Source organism: Oncorhynchus tshawytscha, unplaced genomic scaffold (genome assembly GCF_018296145.1).
Source record: "Oncorhynchus tshawytscha isolate Ot180627B unplaced genomic scaffold, Otsh_v2.0 Un_contig_4370_pilon_pilon, whole genome shotgun sequence".
In the NCBI taxonomy this organism is placed as follows: domain Eukaryota; kingdom Metazoa; phylum Chordata; class Actinopteri; order Salmoniformes; family Salmonidae; genus Oncorhynchus; species Oncorhynchus tshawytscha.
The window spans coordinates 224,013-250,441 of NW_024609726.1; the positions used below are offsets into that span (position 1 = coordinate 224,013).

Genomic DNA, 26,429 nt, shown 5'->3' on the forward strand with positions numbered 1-26,429 from the left:
GAGGAGGTCAGTAGCCCTCCCACTGATGTTTCAGGCCTCTGGTAGCCCTCCCACTGATGTTTCATGACTGGTAGCCCTCCCAGTGATGTTTCATGACTGGTAGCCCTCCCAGTGATGTCTCATGACTGGTAGCCCTCCCAGTGATGTCTCATGCCTCTGGTAGCCCTCCCAGTGATGTCTCATGACTGGTAGCCCTCCCAGTGATGTCTCATGCCTCTGGTAGCCCTCCCAGTGATGTCTCATGACTCTGGTAGCCCTCCCAGTGATGTCTCATGACTGGTAGCCCTCCCAGTGATGTTTCATGACTGGTAGCCCTCCCACTGATGTGTCAGGCCTCTGGTAGCCCTCCCAGTGATGTCTCATGCCTCTGGTAGCCCTCCCAGTGATGTTTCATGACTGGTAGCCCTCCCAGTGATGTTTTATGCCTCTGGTAGCCCTCCCACTGATGTTTTATGCCTCTGGTAGCCCTCCCAGTGATGTTTCATGCCTCTGGTAGCCCTCCCAGTGATGTTTCATGCCTCTGGTAGCCCTCCCAGTGATGTCTCATGACTCTGGTAGCCCTCCCAGTGATGTCTCATGCCTCTGGTAGCCCTCCCAGTGATGTGTCATGCCTCTGGTAGCCCTCCCAGTGATGTGTCAGGCCTCTGGTAGCCCTCCCAGTGATGTTTCTTGACTCTGGTAGCCCTCCCAGTGATGTTTTATGCCTCTGGTAGCCCTCCCAGTGATGTGTCAGGCCTCTGGTAGCCCGTGAAAACCCCACATGGATCAAACGCAACAATTTGCCATATTCTAATAATACTCATGTGCCAAGCTATTGCTACGGTCTTGTGAAACTTCCTTACATGTAACTTGCAACAATTTCAAAGATTTACAGTTATATGAACTCTAAGAAAGTCAGTCAATGGAAATAAATTCATCGGGACCGAATCTAAGGATTTCACTTGACTGGGAATACAGATATGCATCTGTTGGTCACAGGTACCTTACAAAAACAAAAGAGAAAAGCAGGGGCGTGGATCAGAGAACCAGTCACTATCTGGTGTGACCACCATTTGCCTCAAGCAGCGCGACACATCTCCTTCACATAGAGTTGATCAGGCTGATTGTGGAATGTGGTCCCACTCCTCTTCAATGACTGAAGTTCCTGGATATTGTCAGAAACTGGAGCGCGTCGTCGTACACGTCGATCCACAGCATCCAAACATACTCAATGGGTGACGTGTCTGGTGAGAATGGAAGAACTGGGACATTTTCAGCTTCCAGTAATTGTGTACAGATCCTTGCAACATGGGGCCGTGCTTTATCATGCTGAAACATGAGGTGATGGAGGATGAATGGCACAACAATGGGCCTCAGGATCTCCCCATGGTATCTCTGTTCATTCAAATTGCCATCAATAAAATGCAATGGTGTTCGTTGTCCGTAGCTTATGCCTGCCCATACCATAACCCCACTGCCACCATGGGGCACTCTGTTCACAACGTTGACATCAGCAAACCACACGACACCTGCGGTTCTGAGGCCGGTTGGATGTACTGCCAAATTCTCTACAATGACTTATGGTAAGGAAATTAACATCACATTTTCTGGCAACAGCTTTGGTGAACATTTTTGCAGTCAGCATGCCAATTGTACACTCCCTCAACTTGAGACCTCTGTGGCATTGAGTTGTGACAACTGCACACTTTAGAGTTGCCTTTTATTGTGCCCAGCACAAGGTGCACATGTGTAATGATCATGCTGTTTAATCAGCTATTTGATATGCCACATAGTTGACCCACCCCCCTCTTCAGAGGACAAATATATGGTGTTTTTACACCTTTAGCGTACATGGTACTTTTATATAAAGCAATCACACAACATAATACATTACCAAACATCACCTCTAATCCCATCCCACCTCTCAGCCCATACAGCCCATCCCACCCCACCCCACCTCTCAGCCCACCCCACCTCTCATCCCATCCCACCTCTCAGCCCATCCCACCTCTCAGCCCATCCCACCTCTCAGCCCATCCCACCTCTCAGCAGCCCATCCCACCCCCACACTCTCAGCCCATCCCACCCTCAGCCCATCCCACCCCTCAGCCACTCTCAGCCCATCCCACCTCTCAGCCCATCCCACCTCTCAGCCCATCCCCACCCTCAGCCCATCCCACCCTCAGCCACATCCCACCTCTCAGCCCCAGCCCATCCCACCTCTCAGCCCATCCCACCCTCAGCCCATCCCACCTCTCAGCCCATCCCACCCTCTCAGCACCCACCTCTCAGCCCATCCCAGCCAGCCACTCAGCCCATCCCACCTCTCAGCCCATCCCCCTCAGCCCAGCCACTCTCAGCCCATCCCCACCTCTCAGCCCAGCCCATCCCACCTCAGCCCATCCCACCCCTCAGCCACTCTCAGCCCATCCCACCTCTCAGCCCATCCCACTCTCAGCCCATCCCACCTCTCAGCCCCATCCCACCCCCAGCCCATCCCACCCTCAGCCACTCTCAGCCCATCCCACCTCTCAGCCCAGCCCATCCCACCTCTCAGCCTATCCCACCTCTCAGCCCATCCCACCCTCAGCCCTCTCAGCCCATCCCATCCCCTCAGCCCATCCCACCCCTCAGCCACTCTCAGCCCATCCCACCTCTCAGCCCATCCCTCAGTCCATCCCACCTCTCAGCCCATCCCACCTCTCAGCCACTCTCAGCCCATCCCACCCCTCAGCCACTCTCAGCCCATCCCACCTCTCAGCCACTCTCAGCCCATCCCACCCCTCAGCCCATCCCACCTCTCCCACCCTCAGCCACTCTCAGCCCATCCCACCTCTCAGCCCATCCCACCTCTCAGCCCATCCCACCCCTCAGCCCATCAGCCCATCCCAGCCCTCTCAGCCCATCCCACCCCTCAGCCACTCTCAGCCCATCCCACCCCTCAGCCAGCCTCTCAGCCCATCCCACCCCTCAGCCACTCAGCCCATCCCACCCTCTCTCAGCCCATCTCAGCCCATCCCAGCCACTCTCAGCCCATCCCATCAGCCCATCCCACCTCTCAGCCCCAGCCCATCCCACCTCTCAGCCCATCCCACCCCTCAGCCCATCCCACCCCCAGCCACTCTCAGCCCATCCCACCCCAGCCCTCTCAGCCCATCCCACCTCAGCCCATCCCAGCCCATCCCACCTCTCAGCCCATCCCACCCCTCAGCCACTCTCAGCCCATCCCACCCCTCAGCCACTCTCAGCCCATCCCACCCCTCAGCCACTCTCAGCCCATCCCACCCCTCAGCCACTCACAGACTGATCCACCGTGAGCAGAGTGCATGCAGAGGGAGTGAGTGACAGACAGAGGAGCAGCTAATAGATTTACTAAACGGTGGAAGTTATTTCTGGTTTCCATCTTTACATTTGGCAGAAGCAATTAGCCCTGGGTAGGGCCTGAATGTTGCAGGCCTGGGTAGGGAAGGGCCTGAATGTTGCAGGCCTGGGTAGGGAAGGGCCTGAATGTTGCAGGCCTGGGTAGGGTAGGGCCTGAATGTTGCAGGCATGGGTAGGGAAGGTCCTGAATGTTGCAGGCCTGGGTAGGGTAGGGCCTGAATGTTGCAGGCATGGGTAGGGCAGGTCCTGAATGTTGCAGGCCTGGGTAGGGTAGGGCCTGAATGTTGCAGGCCTGGGTAGGGTAGGGCCTGAATGTTGCAGGCCTGGGTAGGGTAGGGCCTGAATGTTGCAGGCCTGGGTAGGGTAGGGCCTGAATGTTGCAGGCATGGGTAGGGTAGGGCCTGAATGTTGCAGGCCTGGGTAGGGTAGGGCCTGAATGTTGCAGGCATGGGTAGGGTAGGGCCTGAATGTTGCAGGCCTGGGTAGGAATACCCTTCGCAATATTGATAAACCCAGGTCAATGTAAACCTGCCAACACCTGTCTCAAAATGTTAAATCAGAATGTGGACAAGATCAGGACAAAGGAGCAGGTATAACCGGGGATAAAGTGTCGGACGATCGTCAGGCAGTACTAAAACACACCAGAGTAGCAACTGTGGGAGTTTTTATTACACATAAATAATCTAAATGCAGATATAATTCACAGTGTCAGATGAATGAGAATCTGTCCTGTTCTTTGTGTGGTCAGTAGGCAGACGGTTCCAACAGAAACACTGGGACCTACAAACTGTAGGATGCTGTTCTGAGGCGGAGCAACCAGAGAATCTACAACGACACTGAGTGGACAAAACATGAATAACAATATTCATGACAGACTGACCAGGTGATAGGATCCCTTATTAAATCCACTTCAGAGTAGATGAAGGAGAGGAGACAGGTTAAATCCACTTCAGAGTAGATGAAGGAGAGGAGACAGGTTAAATCCACTTCAGAGTAGATGAAGGAGAGGAGACAGGTTAAATCCACTTCAGAGTAGATGAAGGAGAGGAGACAGGTTAAATCCACTTCAGAGTAGATGAAGGAGAGGAGACAGGTTAAATCCACTTCAGAGTAGATGAAGGAGAGGAGACAGGTTAAATCCACTTCAGAGTAGATGAAGGAGAGGAGACAGGTTAAATCCACTTCAGAGTAGATGAAGGAGAGGAGACAGGTTAAATCCACTTCAGAGTAGATGAAGGAGAGGAGACAGGTTAAATCCACTTCAGAGTAGATGAAGGAGAGGAGACAGGTTAAATCCACTTCAGAGTAGATGAAGGAGAGGAGACAGGTTAAATCCACTTCAGAGTAGATGAAGGAGAGGAGACAGGTTAAATCCACTTCAGAGTAGATGAAGGAGAGGAGACAGGTTAAATCCACTTCAGAGTAGATGAAGGAGAGGAGAGGTTAAATCAGTATTTCTGGAAATTAGGAAGTTCTTTGTCCACTCAGTGTATATCTGTGGCTCTGGCTGCAGTCTTTATAATGGACAGTTTGGAAAAGCCGTTCTGCAACACACTCACTCTCTCTCACACACATGGTCAGGCCGGCCCCCACAGGAGCCCACAATGACATCATAGTCTCACCTCTGACCCAAGAGAACTTCTTCTTGGTTGGGGTTTGAAGGCGGTGTACATACCAGTATTACTGCCATACCCAAGAAAACATTTAAAGGGGAGGGGCTTAATGGCCAACTCAGCCAATCAGAAGTAATGTCCAAAATTATGTCCACTCTGCTGTTTGATGGGCTCCATCAGTGATGATGTCATCCCGCTCAGTCAGAGCCATCCTGGTTCTCCAGGATCAGATCTGAAGGAGAGAAGAAGAGGAGGAGGAGAGAGAGAGAGAGAGAGAGAGAGAGAGAGTGTGAGACAGAGAGTGAGTGAGTGAGTGAGTGAGTGAGTGAGTGAGTGAGTGAGTGAGTGAGTGAGTGAGTGAGTGAGTGAGTGAGTGAGTGAGTGAGTGTACCTGTCAGTGTGCTGCTGACATTTGTAGGAGAAACGATAAGCACCGCCCCCTTAGCTATCCCAGAATCCACCGCCTGCTCCTGAGAGGGAGAGTCCAGGACCTTGGCAGTAAAGCTGTCTGTCATTGGCTCCAGAGTCTCGGTGGCTCCACCTTGTGAGGAACCAATCAGGAAGTTCTGCTCTGGCTCCTCCCCCTGCATCTCCACAACCAGCTGTGATTGGCAAAGAGGCTCTGGAGAGCTGTGGTCAGAGGTGACCGTCTGAATGATGACGCTGTCATTGGAACAAAGACCCTCCGTCTGACAACAAGAAAACATGCTGCACTTAAAGTCAGATAATAATTAGTTTCTATGGGTGTGAACATTATTTAACAATATTACTAAGGACTAGTTCACCAGGGGTATATTACTAACCTAACTAAGGACTAGTTCACCAGGGGTATATTACTAAGGACTAGTTCACCATGGGTATATTATTAAGGACTAGTTCACCAGGGGTATATTACTAACTAAGGACTAGTTCACCAGGGGTATATTACTAACCAAGGGCTAGTTCACCAGGGGTATATTACTAACCAAGGGCTAGTTCGCCAAGGGGTATATTACTAACTAAGGACTAGTTCACCAAGGGGTATATTACTAACTAAGGACTAGTTCACCAGGGGTATATTACTAACTAAGGGCTAGTTCACCAGGGGTATATTACTAACTAAGGACTAGTTCACCAGGGGTATATTACTAACTAAGGACTAGTTCACCAGGGGTATATTACTAACTAAGGACTAGTTTACCAGGGGTATATTACTAACTAAGGACTAGTTCACCAGGGGTATATTACTAACTAAGGACTAGTTCACCAGGGGTATATTACTAACTAAGGACTAGTTCACCAGGGGTATATTACGAACTAAGGACTAGTTCACCAGGGGTATATTACTAACTAAGGGCTAGTTCACCAGGGGTATATTACTATCATAATATTACTGAGAGACTGAACATTATTTATCATAATATAACAGAGACTAAATGTTATTTATCATAATATAACTGAGACTAAATGTTATTTATCATAATATAACAGAGACTGAACGTTATTTATCATAATATAACTGAGACTGAACGTTATTTATCATAATATAACAGAGACTGAAGGTTATTTATCATAATATAACAGAGACTGAACGTTATTTATCATAATATAACAGAGACTGAACGTTATTTATCATAATATAACAGAGACTAAATGTTATTTATCATAATATAACTGAGAGACTGAACGTTATTTATCATAATATAACAGAGACTAAATGTTATTTATCATAATATAACTGAGAGACTGAACGTTATTTATAATAATCGGTCACAAGTGTTTCTCTAAAAGCTGTCTGGGTTTAAATATCTTCTATTGTACAGAAAGCTGATTAGATTAGATTATTATTATTAGATTACTTCCTGTTACGTTCCCCAGCAAGAAAAACTAAAATTGTCGCTCAAACAGGAGAATTAACTAAATGTCACTGACAACCAAAACTAAACCGGTTGGGTTTTAGGAGGGGTTCTGAAAGACACTCATGGGGATGTCCACTGAAAGTTGACCCATTCTGTAAATGTGGCTCCATCCCTAACACTCACCGAGAGGCTGTGTAGGATGATGTGTTCTGGGGACGAGGGGGAGGAGCTAGCCGTCAGTGTGACGGTGGGATTGCTGGAAAGGCTGAGCGGCAGGCTCTGATTGGCTGCTGTCTGAAGGAAGTATGTCCCTGGAGTCCCTGTAGGGTGCAGGTGGAAAGACTACACACACACACACAGTGATTGTTGTGATAGCATAGTGAGATTAAAAGAGGATTACATCAACATTGTGTCTACATCTAAAAGGTAATATTATGGTCTAATCCAACTCACAGGTAGGATCTGTAAGGTCTGCAGAGCAGCAGTGTTGAGGGTGATGGTCTCTGTGTCACTGGCACCAGCACTGTCTGAGGCTGATAGAGACACCAGTCAGTACACACACACCCACACACACACACACACACCAGCACTGTCTGAGGCTGATAGAGACACCAGTCACTACACACACACACACACACTTACTTCCCCTCCCCTGTACTGACCCAGGTGTGTGATCTGCAGGGGTATCTGCAGTGCTGTGACGGGCCGGGGGGGGGAGCTACAGCACTCCTCCAATCGCGTGACTCGGATCTGCAGGGAAGGGCTACCTTGCCCAGTGCCCGCCCCTAACGGCACCTGAGTCTCCATCAACTCCTGAAGACCCTTCAGTAACACTACACACAAACACACAGTATTATCTGCAGTAGTAACACTATCACTAGTTTGTTAACATGTATGATTTAAACATGTTGCTGATACTGGATATGAGAGGTCAGGGGTCAGAGGTGAGGAGAGGTAAGGGTCAGAGATGAGGTGAGGAGTGATGAGAGTTAAGGGTCAGAGAACAGGAGGGAGAAGTAAGAATCAGAGGTCAGGAGTGAGAGGTAGGGGTCAGGAGAGGGTCAGATGAGTTGGTAGGGGTCAGGAGTGAGATCTAAGGGTCAGGGGTCAGGAGAGGTAAGGGTCAGAGGTGAGGAGAGGTAAGCGTCAGGGGTTAGAGGTGAGGAGAGGTAAGCGTCAGGGGTGAGGAGAGGTCGGGTCAGAGGAGAGGTAAGGGTCAGCTGTCAGAGGTGAGGAATGATGAGAGGTAAGGGTCAGGGGTCAGAGGAGAGGTCAGAGTAAGGGGTTAGAGGTGAGGAGTGATGAGAGATAAGGGTCAGAGGTGAGGAAAGGTAAGGGTCGGGTCAGAGGTGAGAAGTGATGAGGTAAGGGTCAGAGGTGAGGCCCAGGGGTGTTACCGTGGAAGGGCAGTTCCTTGTGATTGGCTACTTGTCTCTTGATGCTCCACCACTTAGATCTGAGCCACTGAGGAGAGCGAACACTGCTCCACCCCCCCGCTAGCTCCTCCCACTTTAACTCATTCTCATCATCCACATCCAACTCCACTATCCTGCACACACACACACACACACACGGAGAGAGAGTAAGCCAGAAGAAGTAGACACCAGATAAAGGTACTTTCATCAATAAAGCTCGTTTGAATTCTGCTTTCTAATAAATGTAATTACCCACCACCCAGAACCCCACCACCCAGAACCCCACCACCTAGACCCCCACCACCCAGATACCACCACCACCCAGATACCACCACCACCACCCAGATACCCACCACCCAGACCACTCCCTACCTGTGTACTAAGCTGAGATCCTGGTCTTTGGTCCACTCCGTCCCTCCACTCTGTTTCCAGTTGAGGTAGTTGAGCCATTTAGAGCGACACTGTTTCTCCGACCGCGTTCCCACCAGATCAGCTACAGCCGCCCACGACACCCCGCCCGTCACCACACGGCCCGGACACACACCCGCCAGGGCATAGACACTGTCCGATAGACGCCTCTCCTCCTCCTCACTCCACTTCCCTACACACACAAACAACTGTAAGTCCCGCTTCCTAAAGCATAAACCCTCCAGGAGAAAGTATCTGACCTGCTTCCTAAAGCATAAACCCTCCAGGAAAAAGTGTCTGTCCTGCTTCCTAAAGCATAAACCCTCCAGGAAAAAGTGTCTGACCTGCTTCCTAAAGCATAAACCCTCCAGGATAAAGTATCTGACCTGCTTCCTAAAGCATAAACCCTCCAGGATAAAGTATCTGACCTGCTTCCTAAAGCATAAACCCTCCAGGATAAAGTATCTGACCTGCTTCCTAAAGCATAAACCCTCCAGGATAAAGTATCTGACCTGCTTCCTAAAGCATAAATCCTCCAGGATAAAGTATCTGACCTGCTTCCTAAAGCATAAATCCTCCAGGATAAAGTATCTGACCTGCTTCCTAAAGCATAAATCCTCCAGGATAAAGTATCTGACCTGCTTCCTAAAGCATAAATCCTCCAGGATAAAGTATCTGACCTGCTTCCTAAAGCATAAATCCTCCAGGATAAAGTATCTGACCTGCTTCCTAAAGCATAAACCCTCCAGGATAAAGTGTCTGACCTGCTTCCTATAGCATAAACCCTCCAGGATAAAGCATAAACCCTCCAGGAGAAAGTGTCTGACCTGCTTCCTAAAAGCATGACCTGCTTCCTAAAGCATAAACCCTCCAGGATAAAGTGTCTGACCTGCTTCCTAAAGCATAAACCCTCCAGGATAAAGTATCTGACCTGCTTCCTAAAGCATAAACCCTCCAGGATAAAGTATCTGACCTGTGTTGCAGGTGTCCTTCATTAGTCGGCAGCGGTCTTTAACAGACGAGGCGCTGCGGCCCAGAGCGGCTCCTATGGTGGCCCAGTCATTACCATGCTTCTGTCTCAGCCTAAACACATCACATCCTCAGACTGCAGCACATATGGACTGGAGACACATTTAGAGGAGGAAGTGATGTGATACTCACTCTTTCAGCTTGTTGATCTCCTCAGGAGAGTACCTTTACAACAACAACAACAACATCAGCTCACACACACCAACCCACCAAAACTCTGTGTGTCTGGGGGAGGGGGGTATGATCATGTGTGTGTGTGTGTGGGGGGAGGGGTTGCTATGATGGTGTGTGTGGGGGGAGGGGTTGCTATGATGGTGTGTGGGTGGGGGGAGGAGGTATGATGATGTATGATGTGTGTGGGGGGGAGGGGTTGATATGATGGTGTGTGTGGGGGAGGGGTTGCTATGACGGTGTGTGTGTGGGGGAGGGGTTGCTATGACGGTGTGTGTGGGGGAGGGGTTGCTATGACGGTGTGTGTGGGGGGAGGGGTTGCTATGACGGTGTGTGTGGGGGAGGGTTGCTATGACGGTGTGTGTGGGGGGAGGGATTGCTATGACGGTGTGTGTGGGGGGAGGGGTTGGCGGTGTGGGGGGAGGGGTTGCTATGACGGTGTGTGTGGGGGGAGGGGATTGCTATGACGGTGTGTGTGGGGCGGATGGGTTGCTATGGGGGTGTGTGTGGGGGAGGGGTTGCTATGACGGTGTGTGTGGGGGAGGGGTTGCTATGACGGTGTGTGTGGGGGAGGGGTTGCTATGACGGTGTGTGTGGGGGAGGGGTTGCTATGACGGTGGTGTGTGGGGGGAGGGGTTGCTGCTATGACGGTGTGTGTGGGGGAGGGATTGCTATGACGGTGTGTGTGGGGGGAGGGGTTGCTATGACGGTGTGTGTGGGGGGAGGGGTTGCTATGACGGTGTGTGTGGGGGGAGGGGTTGCTATGACGGTGTGTGTGGGGGAGGGGTTGCTATGACGGTGTGTGTGGGGGAGGGGTTGCTATGACGGTGTGTGTGGGGGGAGGGGTTGCTATGATGGTGTGTGTGGGGGGAGGGGTTGCTATGACGGTGTGGGGGGGGGGGTTGCTATGACGGTGTGTGGGGGGGAGGGATTGCTATGATGGTGTGTGTGGGGGGAGGGGTTGCTATGATGTGTGTGTGGGGGATGGGTTGCTATGACGGTGTGTGTGGGGGAGGGGTTGCTATGACGGTGTGTGTGGGGGAGGGGTTGCTATGACGGTGTGTGTGGGGGAGGGGTTGCTATGACGGTGTGTGGGGGGGGAGGGGTTGCTATGACGGTGTGTGTGGGGGGAGGGGTTGCTATGATGATGTGTGGGGGGGGGGGGGGTTGCTATGATGGTGTGTGGGGGGGGGGTTGCTATGATGGTGTGTGGGTGGGGGGGGAGGAGGTATGATGATGTGTGGGGGGGGGAGGGGTTGATGATGATGTGTGTGTGGGGGGAGGGGTTGATATGATGTGTGTGTGGGGGAGGGGTTGCTATGATGTGTGTGTGGGGGGGAGGGGTTGATATGATGGTGTGTGTGGGGGGAGGGGTTGATATGATGGTGTGTGTGGGGGGAGGGGTTGCTATGACGGTGTGTGTGGGGGGAGGGGTTGTGACGGTGTGTGTGGGGGAGGGGTTGATATATGATGTGTGTGGGGGGGGGGTTGCTATGATGGTGTGTGTGGGGGGGGGGAGGGGTTGCTATGATGATGTGTGTGGGGGAGGGGTTGCTATGATGGTGTGTGGGTGGGGGGGGAGGAGGTATGATGATGTGTGTGGGGGGAGGGGGTATGATGATGTGTGTGGGGGGAGGGGTTGATATGATGGTGTGTGGGGGGGGGGGGTTGATATGATGGTGTGTGGGGGAGGGGTTGATATGATGGTGTGTGGGGGAGGGGTTGCTATGATGGTGTGTGGGGGGAGGGGTTGCTATGATGTGTGTGGGGGGGGGTTGATATGATGGTGTGTGTGGGGGAGGGGTTGCTATGATGTGTGTGTGGGGGAGGGGTTGCTATGATGGTGTGTGTGTGGGGGAGGGGGTTGTGGGGGATGACGGTGTGTGGGGGAGGGGTTGCTATGATGGTGTGTGTGGGGGAGGGGTTGATATGACGGTGTGTGTGGGGGAGGGGTTGCTATGACGGTGTGTGTGGGGGAGGGGTTGCTATGACGGTGTGTGTGGGGGGGGGGTGATGCTATGGGGGGGATGTGTGGGGGGAGGGGTTGATGACGGTGTGTGTGGGGGGGGTTGCTATGATGGTGTGTGGGGGGAGGGGTTGATATGATGATGTGGGGGGGTATGATGATGTGTGGGGGGGGATGATGATGTGTGGGGGGTATGATGATGTGTGGGGGGTATGATGATGTGGGGGGGGTATGATGATGTGTGGGGGGTGATGATGATGTGTGGGGGGGCTATGATGATGTGTGGGGGGGGCTATGATGATGTGTGGGGGGGGCTATGATGATGTGTGGGGGGGTGATGATGATGTGGGGGGGGCTATGATGATGTGGGGGGGTGATGATGATGTGTGGGGGGATGGGTTGATATGACGGTGTGTGTGGGGGGTGGGGGTTGCTATGACGGTGTGTGGGGGGAGGGGTTGCTATGTTGGTGTGTGTGGGGGAGGGGTTGCTATGACGGTGTGTGTGGGGGGGTGGGGGTTGCTATGACGGTGTGTGTGGAGGGAGGGGTTTCTATGACGGTGTGTGTGGGGGAGGGGTTGCTATGACGGTGTGTGGGGGAGGGGTTGCTATGACGGTGTGTGTGGGGGGGGGGGAGGGGTTGATATGATGATGTGGGGGGTATGATGATGTGGGGGATGATGATGTGGGGGATGATGATGTGTGGGGGGTATGATGATGTGTGGGGGGATGATGATGTGGGGGGTGATGATGATGTGGGGGGAATGATGATGATGTGGGGGGGATGATGATGTGTGGGGGGTGATGATGATGTGTGGGGGGTGATGATGATGTGTGGGGGGTGATGATGATGTGGGGGGTGATGATGATGTGGGGGGTATGATGATGTGGGGGGGGTGATGATGATGTGTGGGGGGGTGATATGATGATGTGGGGGTTGATATGATGATGTGGGGGGGGTGATGATGATGTGGGGGGGTATGATGATGTGTGGGGGGGTATGATGATGTGTGGGGGGGGGTATGATGATGTGTGGGGGGTATGATGATGTGTGGGGGTATGATGATGTGTGGGGGTATGATGATGTGGGGGGTATTTGTATGATGATGTGGGGGTATGATGATGTGTGGGGGGTATGATGATGTGTGGGGGGGGTATGATGATGTGTGGGGGGTATGATGATGTGTGGGGGGATTTGATGTGTGGGGGGATGATGATGTGTGGGGGTATGATGATGATGTGTGGGGGGTATGATGATGTGTGGGGGGTATGATGATGTGGGGGCATGATGATGTGTGGGGGCAATGATGATGTGGGGGGATGATGATGATGTGGGGGGCTATGATGATGATGATGATGTGGGGGTGATGATGATGTGGGGGGGGGGTATGATGATGTGGGGGCTATGATGTGTGGGGGGCTATGATGATGTGGGGGGGTATGATGATGTGGGGGGGGGGCTATGATGATGTGGGGTATGATGATGTGGGGGGCTATGATGATGTGGGGGGGTATGATGATGCGGGGGGGCTATGATGATGTGGGGGGCATGATGATGTGGGGGGCTATGATGATGCGGGGGGGGCTATGATGATGGGGGCTATGATGATGGGGGGGATGATGATGTGGGGGTATGATGATGTGGGGGGTATGATGATGTGGGGGGTATGATGATGTGGGGGTATGATGATGTGGGGGGGTATGATGATGTGGGGGGTATGATGATGGGGGGCTATGATGATGTGTGTGTGGGTGGGGGGGGAGTACTGACTTGCCCACATGGTTGCGGTTATCGTACATGCGGAGGACTCGTCGGTAGACGGCGAACAGCGGTCGGTTCAGACCCCAGGCCACGCTGCGGTAGAAATCCTTACGCTCCTCCTTAGACATCTCAAAGATGATCTCAGCTGGGTCCTCCATTCCCCGACCCTGCACACAAAGTAGTACAGACTCCCTAACACAAGTCACCTGGTGGGAACTCTTGTGTGTGTGTGTGTGTGTGTGTGTGTGTGTGTGTGTGTGTGTGTGTGTGTGTGTGTGTGTGTGTGTGTGTGTACCTTCACATATTGTTGGATGTTGCTCATCAGGAGGTCGATCTCCTCTTTAGACCACATGCCTTGTTTCCACTTATGACCTGCAGACAAACAACCAATCACAGCCTCTGTTAGCCCACTGACCAATCACAGCCTGTGTAAACCCACTGACCAACCACAGATATATGTAGCAAGCTCTATGTGCATTGTGTGTACACCTTTGTTAACCAGTGTGTCTTTATCCTCCTTGGTGGTGAACCAGGCCTGGCTGACAGGAGATATCTCTTCACTGTTCTGAGGATCCTCACTCTGCAAGATCTACACACACACAGTAAAGAAAAATTAAGAGGACGGGAGGGGAGAGGAGAGAGAATGAAAGGAGAGAGGAGAAGAGGAGAGGAGAAGAGAATGAGAGGAGAGAGAATGAAAGGAGGAGAGGGAATGAGGAGGAGAGGAGAGAGAATGAGAGGGGAGAGAATCAGAAGAGAAGAGACGAGGAGAGGAGAGAGAATGAGAAGAGGAGAGAGAATCAGAGGAGAAGAGAGGAGACGAGGAGAGGAGAGAGAATGAGAAGAGGAGAGAGAATCAGAGGAGAAGAGAGGAAGAGGTCATGGGAGGGGTTTGTCAGGTACCTGTATCTGGGTCACCCCCTCTTCCGTAATGTCACTGTCGTCGGTGGCGGTCATAGTCACCTCGAAGCTCTCGTCTCCCTCTGACACTGAAACAATGACTTATCAATGACCCAAGACCAGCTCAGTTCATCCCTACCATTGTGACAATGAGTCATCATAATGCTGCATCAAATGTACATGGTCCTAGGGGCATTGGCAGATACAATGTAAGTAACTTACATGATGTCCCCCTAATTGCCCTGAATGCCTCAGGTTATCAGTCAACCCACCAGGGTATTTACAAACAGCATAGGAATTAAATAATCAATATGTACTGATCATATCTTTACTAATGCTGCAGAAACTTGTTTTAAAGCAGTATCCAAATCCATAGGATGTAGTGATCACAATATAATAGCCATATCTAGGAAAACCAAAGTTCCAAAGGCTGGGGCTAATATAGGGTTCAAAAGGTCAGGCTGGACCTAATATAGGGTTCAAGAGGTCAGGCTGGGCCTAATATAGGGTTCAAGAGGTCAGGCTGGGCCTAATATAGGGTTCAAGAGGTCAGGCTGGACCTAATATAGGGTTCAAAAGGTCAGGCTGGGCCTAATATAGGGTTCAAGAGGTCATACAATAAGTTTTGTAGTGATTCATTTGTTGATGATGTAAAGATTATTTGCTGGTCTGTGGTGTGTAATGAGGAGCAACCAGATGCTGCTGGTCTGTGGTGTGGAATGAGGAGCAACCAGATGCTGCTGGTCTGTGGTGTGGAATGAGGAGCAACCAGCTGCTGGTCTGTGGTGTGGAATGAGGAGCAACCAGACGCTGCTGGTCTGTGGTGTGTAATGAGGAGCAACCAGACGCTGCTGGTCTGTGGTGTGGAATGAGGAGCAACCAGACGCTGCTGGTCTGTGGTGTGGAATGAGGAGCAACCAGACGCTGCTGGTCTGTGGTGTGGAATGAGGAGCAACCAGACGCTGCTGGTCTGTGGTGTGGAATGAGGAGCAACCAGACGCTGCTGGTCTGTGGTGTGGAATGAGGAGCAACCAGACGCTGCTGGTCTGTGGTGTGGAATGAGGAGCAACCAGACGCTGCTGGTCTGTGGTGTGTAATGAGGAGCAACCAGACGCTGCTGGTCTGTGGTGTGGAATGAGGAGCAACCAGACGCTGCTGGTCTGTGGTGTGTAATGAGGAGCAACCAGACGCTGCACTTGACACATTTATGTAATTGCTTATTCTAGTTACTAATAAGCATGAACCCATTAAGAAAATTACTGTAAAAACTGTTAAATCCCTGCGGATAAACATGGTATGGCTGAGAGGGAGGAGGCAAAAGGAATGGCAAATAAGTCTGGCAGCCCAACTGATTGGCAAACGTACTACAAATTAAGAAATCATGTGACTAAACTAAATAAAAATATGTATTTACATAAAGAATGATCGTAAAAAGCTTTGGAGCATCTTAAATTAAATTTTGGGAACAGAAGCCAACTCGGCTCCATCATTCATTGAATCAGATGGCTCATTCATCACAAAGCCCACTGATATTGCCAACTGCTTTAATGACTTTTTCATTGGCAAGATTAGCAAATTTAGGGATGACATGCCAGCAACAAACGCTGACACTACACATCCAGGTATATCGGACCAAATTATGAAACACAAGAATTGTACTTTTGAATTCCGTTAAGTCAGTATGGAAGAAGACATTCAACAAGCACAGCACTTACACAAATGACTGATGATTGGCTGAGAGAAATTGATGATAAAATGATTGTGGGGGCTGTCTTGTTAGACTTCAGTGCAGATTTGGACATGATTGATCATAGTCTGCTGCTGGAAAGACATATGTGTTATGGCTTTACATCCCCTGCTATAATGTGGATGAAGAGTTACCTGTCTAACAGAACACAGAGGGTGTTCTTTAATGGAAGCCTCTCCAACATAATCCAGGTAGAATCAGGCATTCTCCAGGGCAGCTGTTTAGGACCCTTACTGTTTTCAATGTTTACTAACGACACGCCATTGACTTTGAGTAAAGCCAGTGTCTCTGTTTTCGGGTTGACTCAACACTATACATGTCAGCTACTACAGCGACTGAAATGACTGCAACACTCAACAAAGAGCTGCAGTTAGTTTCAGAGTGGGTGGCAAGGAATAAGTTAGCCCTAAATATGTCTAAAACTAAAAGCACTGTATTTGGGACAAATCATTCACTAAACCCTAAACCTCAACTACATCTCATAATGAATAATGTGGAAATTGAGCAAGTTGAGGAGACTAAACTGCTTGGAGTAACGCTGGATTGTAAACTGTCATGGTCTAAACATATTGATACAACAGCAGCTAAGATGGGGAGAAGTCTATCCATGATAAAGCACTGCTCTACTTTCTTAACAACACTATCAACAAAGCAGGTCCTACAGGCCCTAGTTTCTACCTTCTTAACAACACTATCAACAAGGCAGGTCCCACAGGCCCTAGTTTCTACCTTCTTAACAACATTATCAACAAGGCAGGTCCTACAGGCCCTAGTTTCTACCTTCTTAACAACACTATCAACAAGGCAGGTCCTACAGGCCCTAGTTTCTACCCGCATCATAACTAACTACCCTGCATCATAACTAACCACCCTGCATCATAACTAACTACCCTGCATCATAACTAACTACCCTGCATCATAACTAACTACCCTGCATCATAACTAACTACCCTGCATCATAACTAACTACCCTGCATCATAACTAACCACCCTGCATCATAACTAACCACCCTGCATCATAACTAACCACCCTGCATCATAACTAACCACCCTGCATCATAACTAACTCACCCTGCATCATAACTAACTACCCTGCATCATAACTAACCACCCTGCATCATAACTAACTACCCTGCATCATAACTAACCACCCTGCATCATAACTAACCACCCTGCATCATAACTAACCACCCTGCATCATAACTAACCACCCTGCATCATAACTAACTACCCTGCATCATAACTAACTACCCTGCATCATAACTAACTACCCTGCATCACTAACTACCCTGCATCATAACTAACTAATCATAACTAAACTAACCCTGCATCATAACTAAACCCTGCATCATAACTAACTACCCTGCATCATAACTAACTGCACCCTGCATCATAACTAACTACCCTGCATCATAACTAACTACCCTGCATCATAACTGCAACCACCATAACTAACTACCCTGCATCATAACTAACCAATCATAACTAACCACCCTGCATCATAACTAACTACCCTGCATCATAACTAACTACCCTGCATCATAACTAACCACCCTGCATCATAACTAACCACCCTGCATCATAACTAACCACCCTGCATCATAACTAACCACCCTGCATCATAACTAACCACCCTGCATCATAACTAACCACCCTGCATCATAACTAACCACCCTGCATCATAACTAACCACCCTGCATCATAACTAACCACCCTGCATCATAACTAATACCCTGCATCATAACTAACCACCCTGCATCATAACTAACTACCCTGCATCATAACTACCCTGCATCACAACTAACTACCCTGCATCATAACTAACCACCCTGCATCATAACTAACTACCCTGCATCATAATAACCCTGCATCATAACTAACTACCCTGCATCATAACTAACTACCCTGCATCATAACTAACTACCACCCTGCATCATAACTAACCACCCTGCATCATAACTAACCACCCTGCATCATAACTAACTACCCTGCATCATAACTAACTACCCTGCATCATAACTAACTACTCTGCATCATAATAAACTAACCACCCTGCATCATAACTAACTACCCTGCATCATAACTAACCACCCTGCATCATAACTAACTACCCTGCATCATAACTAACTACCCTGCATCATAACTAACTACCCTGCATCATAACTAACCACTCTGCATCATAACTAACCACCCTGCATCATAACTAACTACCCTGCATCATAACTAACTACCCTGCATCATAACTAACTACCCTGCATCATAACTAACTACCCTGCATCATAACTAACTACTCTGCATCATAACTAACTACCCTGCATCATAACTAACTACCCTGCATCATAACTAACTACCCTGCATCATAACTAACTACCCTGCATCATAACTACTCTGCATCATAACTAACTACGCATCATAACTAACTACCCTGCATCATAACTAACTACCTGCATCATAACTAAAGCATCATAACTAACTACCCTGCATCATAACTAACCACCCTGCATCATAACTAAATCATAACTAACTACCCTGCATCATAACTAACTACCCTGCATCATAACTAATCTGCATCATAACTAACTACTCTGCATCATAACTTACCCTGCATCATAACTAAAGCATCATAATAACCACCCTGCATCATGTTACCTGCATCATAACTAACTACCCTGCATCACAACTAACCACCCTGCATCATAACTAACCACCCTGCATCATAACTAACCACCCTGCATCATAACTAACTACCCTGCATCATAACTAACTACCCTGCATCATAACTAACTACGCAATATAATTTGTAGATCAGTCAGTCAAAATTGACCCATGATACATCACGGTTTTGATTCTCTCGAACAAGGCCAATGTGTGTGTTACCGTGTGGAAGATAATGTGTGTGTTACCGTGTGGAAGATAATGTGTGTGTTACCGTGTGGAAGATAATGTGTGTGTTACCGTGTGGAAGATAATGTGTGTGTTACCGTGTGGAAGATAATGTGTGTGTTACCGTGTGGAAGATAATGTGTGTGTTACCGTGTGGAAGATAATGTGTGTGTTACCGTGTGGAAGATAATGTGTGTGTTACCGTGTGGAAGATAATGTGTGTGTTACCGTGTGGAAGATAATGTGTGTGTTACCGTGTGGAAGATAATGTGTGTGTTACCGTGTGGAAGATAATGTGTGTGTTACCGTGTGGAAGATAATGTGCGTGTTCCCGTGCGGAAGATAATGTGTGTGTTACCGTGTGGAGGACAGTGTAGTATGATGCTGCCGTCGCTGTCCTGGGTGAGAGTGACAGAGTTGACAGACTCCAAGGTCACCGAGTCCTCGTCTTCCCCCGTACTCATACTGAAAAACACACACACACACTTCAACTACACTGATAGCATGCGTGTCAAGAAAGATATGCCATTAATTTATAATAGTTGACCACATTTAGATGGGCAGTACAACAAGGAAATAGGACACAAGAAAATAGGACACAAGGAGGACCCAGATCTGGATCAGTGAATCTCTCTCAACTGAGTCAAATATAACAAACTGTGTGCTTTGAATTAGAGGTCGACTGATTAATCGGAATGGCCAATTAATTAGGGCCGATTTAAAGTTTTCATAACCATTTGGAAATCAGTATTTTTGGGCGCCGATTTCCGATAATGATTATATATATATATATATACATACACACACACACACACACACACATTTTATTTTTTTGTAGACCTTTTATTTAACTAGGCAAGTCAGTTAAGAACACATTCTTATTTTCAATGGCGGCCTACTGTGGGTTAACTGCCTTGTTCAGGGGCAGAACGACAGATTTTCACCTTGTCAGCTCAGGGGTTCCAATCTTGCAACCGCAGTTAACTAGTCCAACGCTCTAACCATTGCACTCCACGAGTAGCCTGCCTGTTACGCGAATGTAGTAGAAGCCAATGTAAATTGCTTGCTAGCATTAAACTTATCTTATAAAAAACAATCAATCATAGTTATAACTACTAATCCAGTTTAGCAAGCAATATTAACCAGGTGAAATTGTGTCATTTCTCTTGCGTTCATTGCACGCAGAGTCAGGGTATATGCAACAGTTTGGGCTGCCTGGCTCTTTGCGAACTAATTTGCCAGAATTTTACGTAATTAGGACATAACACTGAAGGTTGTGCAATGTAACAAGAATATTTAGACTTAGGGATGCCACCCGTTAGATAAAATACCGAACGGTTCCGTATTTCACTGAAATAATAAACGTTTTGTTTTCTAAATTATAGTTTCCGGATTCGATCATATTAATGACCAAAGGCTCGTATTTCTGTGTGTTATAATGTTATAATTAAGTCTGATTTGATAGAGCAGTCTGACTGAGCAGCAGCAGGCCCGTAATCATTCATTCAAACAGCACTTTCGTGCGTTTTGCCAGCAGCTCCTCGCAAGCACAGCGCTGTTTATGACTTCAAGCTTATCAGCCTAATGGCTGGTGTAACCAATGTGAAATGGCTGGCTAGTTAGCTAGGTGTGCGCTAATACTGTTTCAAACGTCACTCGCTTTTAGATTTGGAGTAGTTGTTCCCCTTGCGCTGCAAGGGCCGCGGCTTTTGTGGAGCGATGGGTAACAATGCTTCGAGTGTGGCTGTTGTCGATGTGTTCCTGGTTCGAGCCCAGGTTGGGGCGAGGAGGGGGACGGAAGCTATACTGTTACACTGGCAATACTAAAGTGCCTATAAGAACATCCAATAGTCAAAGGTATATGAAATACAAATGGTATAGAGAGAAATAGTCCTATAAATACTATATTAACTACAACCTAAAACCTCTTACCTTGGAATATTGAAGTCTCATGTTAAAAGGAACCACCAACTTTCATATGTTCTCATGTTCTGAGCAAGGAACTTAAACGTTAGCTTTTTTACATGGCACATATTTTACATGGCACACATTTTTACATGGCACATATTACTTTCTTCTCCAACACTTTGTTTTTGCATTATTTAAACCAAATTGAACATGTTTCATTATTTATTTGAGGCTAAATTGATTTCATTTATGTTTTATATTAAGTTAAAATAAGTGTTAATTCAGTATTGTTGTAATTGTCATTATTACAAATAAAAAATTAATCGGTATCGTCTTTTTTGGTCCTCCAATAATCGGTATTGGCGTTGAAACATCATCTGTCGACCTCTACTGTGAATACTATGTAGCTAGCTGAGCATGTGAATACCATGTAGCTAGCTGAGCCTGTGAATACCATGTAGCTAGCTGAGCCTGTGAATACCGTGTAGCTAGCTGAGCCTGTGAATACCGTGTAGCTAGCTGAGCCTGTGAATACTGTGTAGCTAGCTAAGCCTGTGAATACCGTGTAGCTAGCTGAGCCTGTGAATACTGTGTAGCTAGCTGAGCCTGTGAATACCATGTAGCTAGCTGAGCCTGTGAATACCATGTAGCTAGCTGAGCCTGTGAATACCATGTAGCTAGCTGAGCCTGTGAATACCATGTAGCTAGCTGAGCCTGTGAATACCGTGTAGCTAGCTGAGCCTGTGAATACCATGTAGCTAGCTGAGCCTGTGAATACCATGTAGCTAGCTGAGCCTGTGAATACCATGTAGCTAGCTGAGCCTGTGAATACCATGTAGCTAGCTGAGCCTGTGAATACCATGTAGCTAGCTGAGCCTGTGAATAACATGCAGCTAGCTGAGCCTGTGAATACCATGCAGCTAGCTGAGCCTGTGAATAACATGCAGCTAGCTGAGCCTGTGAATACCATGCAGCTAGCTGAGCCTGTGAATACCATGTAGCTAGCTGAGCCTACGGATACCATGTAGGGCAGCTTGTTTAGCCCCAGATCAGTGCATGACAGGAGAAGAGACGAGTGAAGGACACCAACTAATAGGAATGAGATGCACCCAGTCGTTGTCGTGGTACCAGCTAGCTAATGCACTTTGGCTAAAACACGAATTATTTAGCTAGCCTCGTTCGTTCAGTAAGGCTTTTATAGTTACGGCTGTGTCTTAGTCAAAAACAGAGGCTTTACAACAACGGCTAACTCAAATAAAAATGTATTTGTCACATGCTTCGTAAACAACAGGTGTAGACTAACAGTGACAAAATAATGAGGAATAAATAGACAATGAGTAGCGATAACTTGGTCATATACACAGGGTACCGAGTCAATGAGCAGGGAGGGGTACGAGGTTATTGAAGTAGATATGTACATACAGGTAGGGGTAACGTTACTAGGCAACAGGGTAGATAAAACAGTAGCAGCAACGTCTACATGATTACACAACCCGGCCCTGTCGTTAGCCATAGCACATCATGCTAACTAGCTAGCATGCCAGCTAAATGAAAGAAGGCGAAAAGTCTCCGACGCCATGTTAGATCAGAAATTTTAGCTTGTGGTGTCTACGCAGGGTCGACATTTCAGCGTTGTTATTGTGTTGTGTTTATGTTGCAGCCCGTTTCATCATTGGCTCTATCTTTGTTTTACCACATCGAGCCCCAAGCACAATCTGAATTATACGTTTGATTTTGTTACTTACTTCCTGTTTTTGGTCCGGGCACTTCGGAGAGACCAGGATGGAGGCAAATGCCAGGATGGAGAACCACTCTGGTGGGGTTTCCGCTAGATAACACAGCCACAAAGGCGAAATCGTAAAAAATCGTGAAAAAAAGGTCTTCATTTCATGTTAGGGCTAGGTATAAGGTTAGCAGTGTTAGTTTAAAAATCAGAGTTTAAGAAGATATTTTGTCGAAATAGGCGGGGGTTATGACTTTGTGGCTGTGTTAACTAGTGACTACCCTCTGGTAGAGAAGGCATGAGGGTTGCCAGATAAGGTCAAAAAACAACGTTTCTTCAGATGCTTTGGTCAGAGAGGAAGAGGCAAAGTGAGACGTTTTACTTCGCCCGAAATCTGTCCACGATAAATAAGAATACGAATTGAGAAATGTTCATATAGAGGTCAATGAGTGTCAAATTTGGTCAACAAAAAAGGTAATTGCTAATTTGCTATGTGAGGCTTATTTGATTCAATATACGTTTCGTAATGGTTAGGTCGTGTTACGAATGCACTGATATAGGTGGAAGTGTCGCATTTCAGCAACTTTAAAAAATGACATTGCCATTGAGGGATTTTAAATTAGTCAACTGGGTGGGGATTTCTATTAGTTGAAGGCAATCAGCATATGAAGAAGAAAATTGACTACTTTAAAATGGAGATGGCCTTAATGGCGATGCCCATGCTGTCACAGATGCTACAATGGCACAGATACAAAGATGAGTCCTCTATCTCTCTCTATGGCCTGTTGTTCACCGGTATTTGCCCTCTCATTGGCTAAATGGTCCTACTGATCTTGCCTCCTCCCATCTGCCTTCCATCTTTTAGGACATGTATTTCCATTGTAAGAGCAGTCAATCGACTATATTGTTAATATAAAAGACAATCTTTGCTTTGGTTCAAATCTAAAGGTGTCCAACAAACTAAAGGTCTCCAAACTGTTAACGGATATCAACAAAATAAAATGGAACATTTGTTTATGATTTTGTAGTGAGACAACCTTTACACCTATACATTTGCAAAAAATATACTTATCTGGTTGCAAAAAATATACTTATCTGGCAACCCGGAGCATTCACATTGCTCTATTGTCAGTCATCGGACTATAATCATTTTAGCTATAAACGATTTTTGAAAGAGCTCCAACATGTCGGAGAGAAAGTATATAGAAATCACGTATTTGATAAATAAAAAATATTGTATTATGGAGGATTCTGTGTTAAATATTGTATTATGGAGGATTCTGTGTTAACTCATTTGCAGCTGGCAATCAGCTCAGACACACACCTGATCCCATCAAATACCAAGTGGAATAAGGCATTTGATTGTGATTTATTGGAAGGAAAGCTTGGAGACAATACATCAAGGGACACAGTATTACAATTCAATAGATTTTATTTGTGTAAATATAATAAGGCTTTAACAGAGGATTTGATAGGATAGATACACTGAAATAACTAAACTATGAATATGATTTATTATATTTTCCATCTCTTGTTCTCTCGTGTGCATGTTATAATTAAGGATCCCATTTAGTTCCTGCCAAGGCAGCAGCTACTCTTCCTGGGGTTTATTATGGATCCCCATTAGTTCCTGCCACGGCAGCAGCTACTCTTCCTGAGGTCCAGCAACATTAAGGCAGTTATACACTTTAAAGGCGGCCGAAGGAGGAATTGGCTTTGGGGGTGACCAGTGAAATATACCTGCTGGAGCACGTACTACGGGTGGGTGCTGCTATGGTGACCAGTGAGCTGAGATAAGGCAGGGATTTACCTAGCAAAAACTTATAGATGACCTGGAGCCAGTGGGTTTGGCGACGAATATGAGCGATGGCCAGCCAACGAGAGCATACAGGCCGCAGTAGTGGGTAGTATATGGGGCTTTGGTGACAAAATGGATGGCACTGTGATAGCAAATTGGATGCAGTCTGAGTAGAGTGTTGGAGGCTATTTTGTTAAAGACATCGCCGAAGTCAAGGATCGGTAGGATAGTCAGTTTTACGAGACTATGTTTGGCAGCATGAGTGAAGGATGCTTTGTTGCGAAATAGGAAGCCAATTCTAGATTTAATTTTGGATTGGAGATGTTTAATGTGAGTCTGGAAGGAGAGTTTACGTAAGTAAAGTACGTTAAGTATTTGTAGTTGTCCACATATTCTAAGTCAGAACCGTCCAGAGTAGTGATGCTGGACTGGCAGGCAGGTGTGGGCCGCGATCAGTTGAAGAGCATGCATTTAGTTTTACTTGTATTTAAGAGCAGTTGGAGGCCACGGAAGGAGAGTTGTCTGGCATTGAAGCTCGTCTGGAGGTTAGTTAACACAGTGTCCAAAGAAGAGCCATAAGTATACAAAATGGCGTCATCTGCGTAGAGGTGGATCAGAGAATCACCAGCAGCAAGAGCGACATCATTGATATATACAGAGAAAAGAGTCGCCCCGAGGATTGAACCCTGTGGCACCCCAATAGAGACTGCCAGAGATCCGGACAACAGGCCCTATTTGACACACTGAACTCTGTCTGAGAAGTAGTTGGTGACCCAGGCGAGGCAGTCATTTGAGAAACCAAGGCTGTTGAGTCTGACGATAAGAATGTGGTGATTGACAGAGTCAAGCCTTGGCCAGGTTGATGAATACAGCTGCACAGTATTGTCTCTCATCGATGGCGGTTATGATATCATTTAGGACCTTGAGGGTGGATGAGGTGCACCCATGACCAGCTCGGAAACCAGATTGCATAGCGGAGAAGGTACCTGTGAATACCATGTAGCTAGCTGAGCCTGTGAATACCATGAAGGGTAGCAGTGAATATCATGTAGCTTGTTGTGAATACCATGTAGCTAGCTGAGCCTGTGAATACCATGAAGGGTAGCAGTGAATATCATGTAGCTTGTTGTGAATACCATGTAGCTTGTTGTGAATACCATGTAGCTTGTTGTGAATACCATGAAGGGTAGCAGTGAATATCATGTAGCTTGTTGTGAATACCATGTAGCTTGTTGTGAATACCATGTAGCTTGTTGTGAATACCATGTAGCTTGTTGTGAATACCATGTGGGGTTGCTAGCTCAGTAAATGCGTTTAGCCCCTGATCAGTGCATGAGAGGAGAAGAGACCAGTGAAGAAAGCCAACTAGCTAACGTTACTAGGAATGAGATGCACCAGTCATGGTGGTCCTAGCACTAAGTATTCAGGCAGGTTGTTTGTGCTGTTTAACGGCTGTTCTCTGCCACAACGTTACATTATGACATTACAGACCGACTTTGAGCGGTTTCCGGGGCGCTGTGCGTGTAACTAACGTCAGTCATAGCGAGATAAATCAAATACATCTCATTCTTTGCAGGTCAGGGGTGTCCGGATAGCCTTTCCCCTGAATTTGAGATGTTATTTTTGGTCACCTACTTCGTGTTTTGGACAGGGCACCTCCGGGAAAGAGTCAAATTCCAGGATTCAGGAAGGAGAAGAGTATTTGGTCCGGTTATCACTAGTTACCACAGCCACAAAATGCAGTCATGCCTAATTCTACAATGTATCTCATTTAAATTGTAATCCTAACGTTAACCGCATATCTGACTTTAGATTAAGCCCAAAAAGCAACAACAAAAAGTATGCATTTTTACGATAGACAATTATAACTTTGTGGCTGTGGTAACTAGTGACGACACTGGTTGCCAG

The 26,429-nt window shown here is 47.6% G+C and overlaps 1 protein-coding gene across 4 annotated transcripts; it reads right to left on the minus strand.

Annotated features, from left to right (window-relative positions):
- Positions 1 to 4,682: 4,682 nt before the first annotated feature.
- dmtf1 (cyclin D binding myb-like transcription factor 1) lies at positions 4,683 to 26,175 on the minus strand. 4 transcript variants are annotated; one of them, XM_042317310.1, is made up of 15 exons: positions 26,157 to 26,175; positions 19,451 to 19,557; positions 14,466 to 14,551; positions 14,052 to 14,151; positions 13,858 to 13,934; positions 13,572 to 13,729; positions 9,796 to 9,828; positions 9,608 to 9,717; positions 8,599 to 8,827; positions 8,209 to 8,360; positions 7,474 to 7,644; positions 7,265 to 7,344; positions 6,995 to 7,153; positions 5,365 to 5,662; positions 4,683 to 5,205 (listed from the first exon to the last, which is right to left on the minus strand). In XM_042317310.1, the coding sequence occupies exons 2-15, from the start codon at positions 19,554 to 19,556 to the stop codon at positions 5,171 to 5,173; spliced, it is 1,794 nt and encodes a 597-aa protein (XP_042173244.1). In that variant the 5' UTR covers position 19,557; positions 26,157 to 26,175; the 3' UTR covers positions 4,683 to 5,170. The 4 variants fall into 4 exon arrangements, with proteins under 4 accessions (XP_042173244.1, XP_042173246.1, XP_042173243.1 ...); XM_042317312.1 differs by lacking the exon at positions 26,157 to 26,175 and adding an exon at positions 22,746 to 22,940 and having other exon boundaries at positions 13,599 to 13,729; XM_042317309.1 differs by lacking the exon at positions 26,157 to 26,175 and adding an exon at positions 22,746 to 22,938.
- Positions 26,176 to 26,429: the final 254 nt, after the last annotated feature.

Bases quoted from the DNA above. Each gene is read 5' to 3' on its own strand.
- dmtf1 (XM_042317310.1), bottom strand. From the start codon at position 19,556: ATGAGTACGGGGGAAGACGAGGACTCGGTGACCTTGGAGTCTGTCAAC. The intron at 9,829-13,571 runs GTCAGTACTCCC...GTTGTTGTAAAG, and splicing joins AACCGCAACCATGTGGGCAA to GTACTCTCCTGAGGAGATCA. The intron at 7,345-7,473 runs GTCAGTACAGGG...TGTCTCTATCAG, and splicing joins CCTGCAGATCACACACCTGG to CCTCAGACAGTGCTGGTGCC.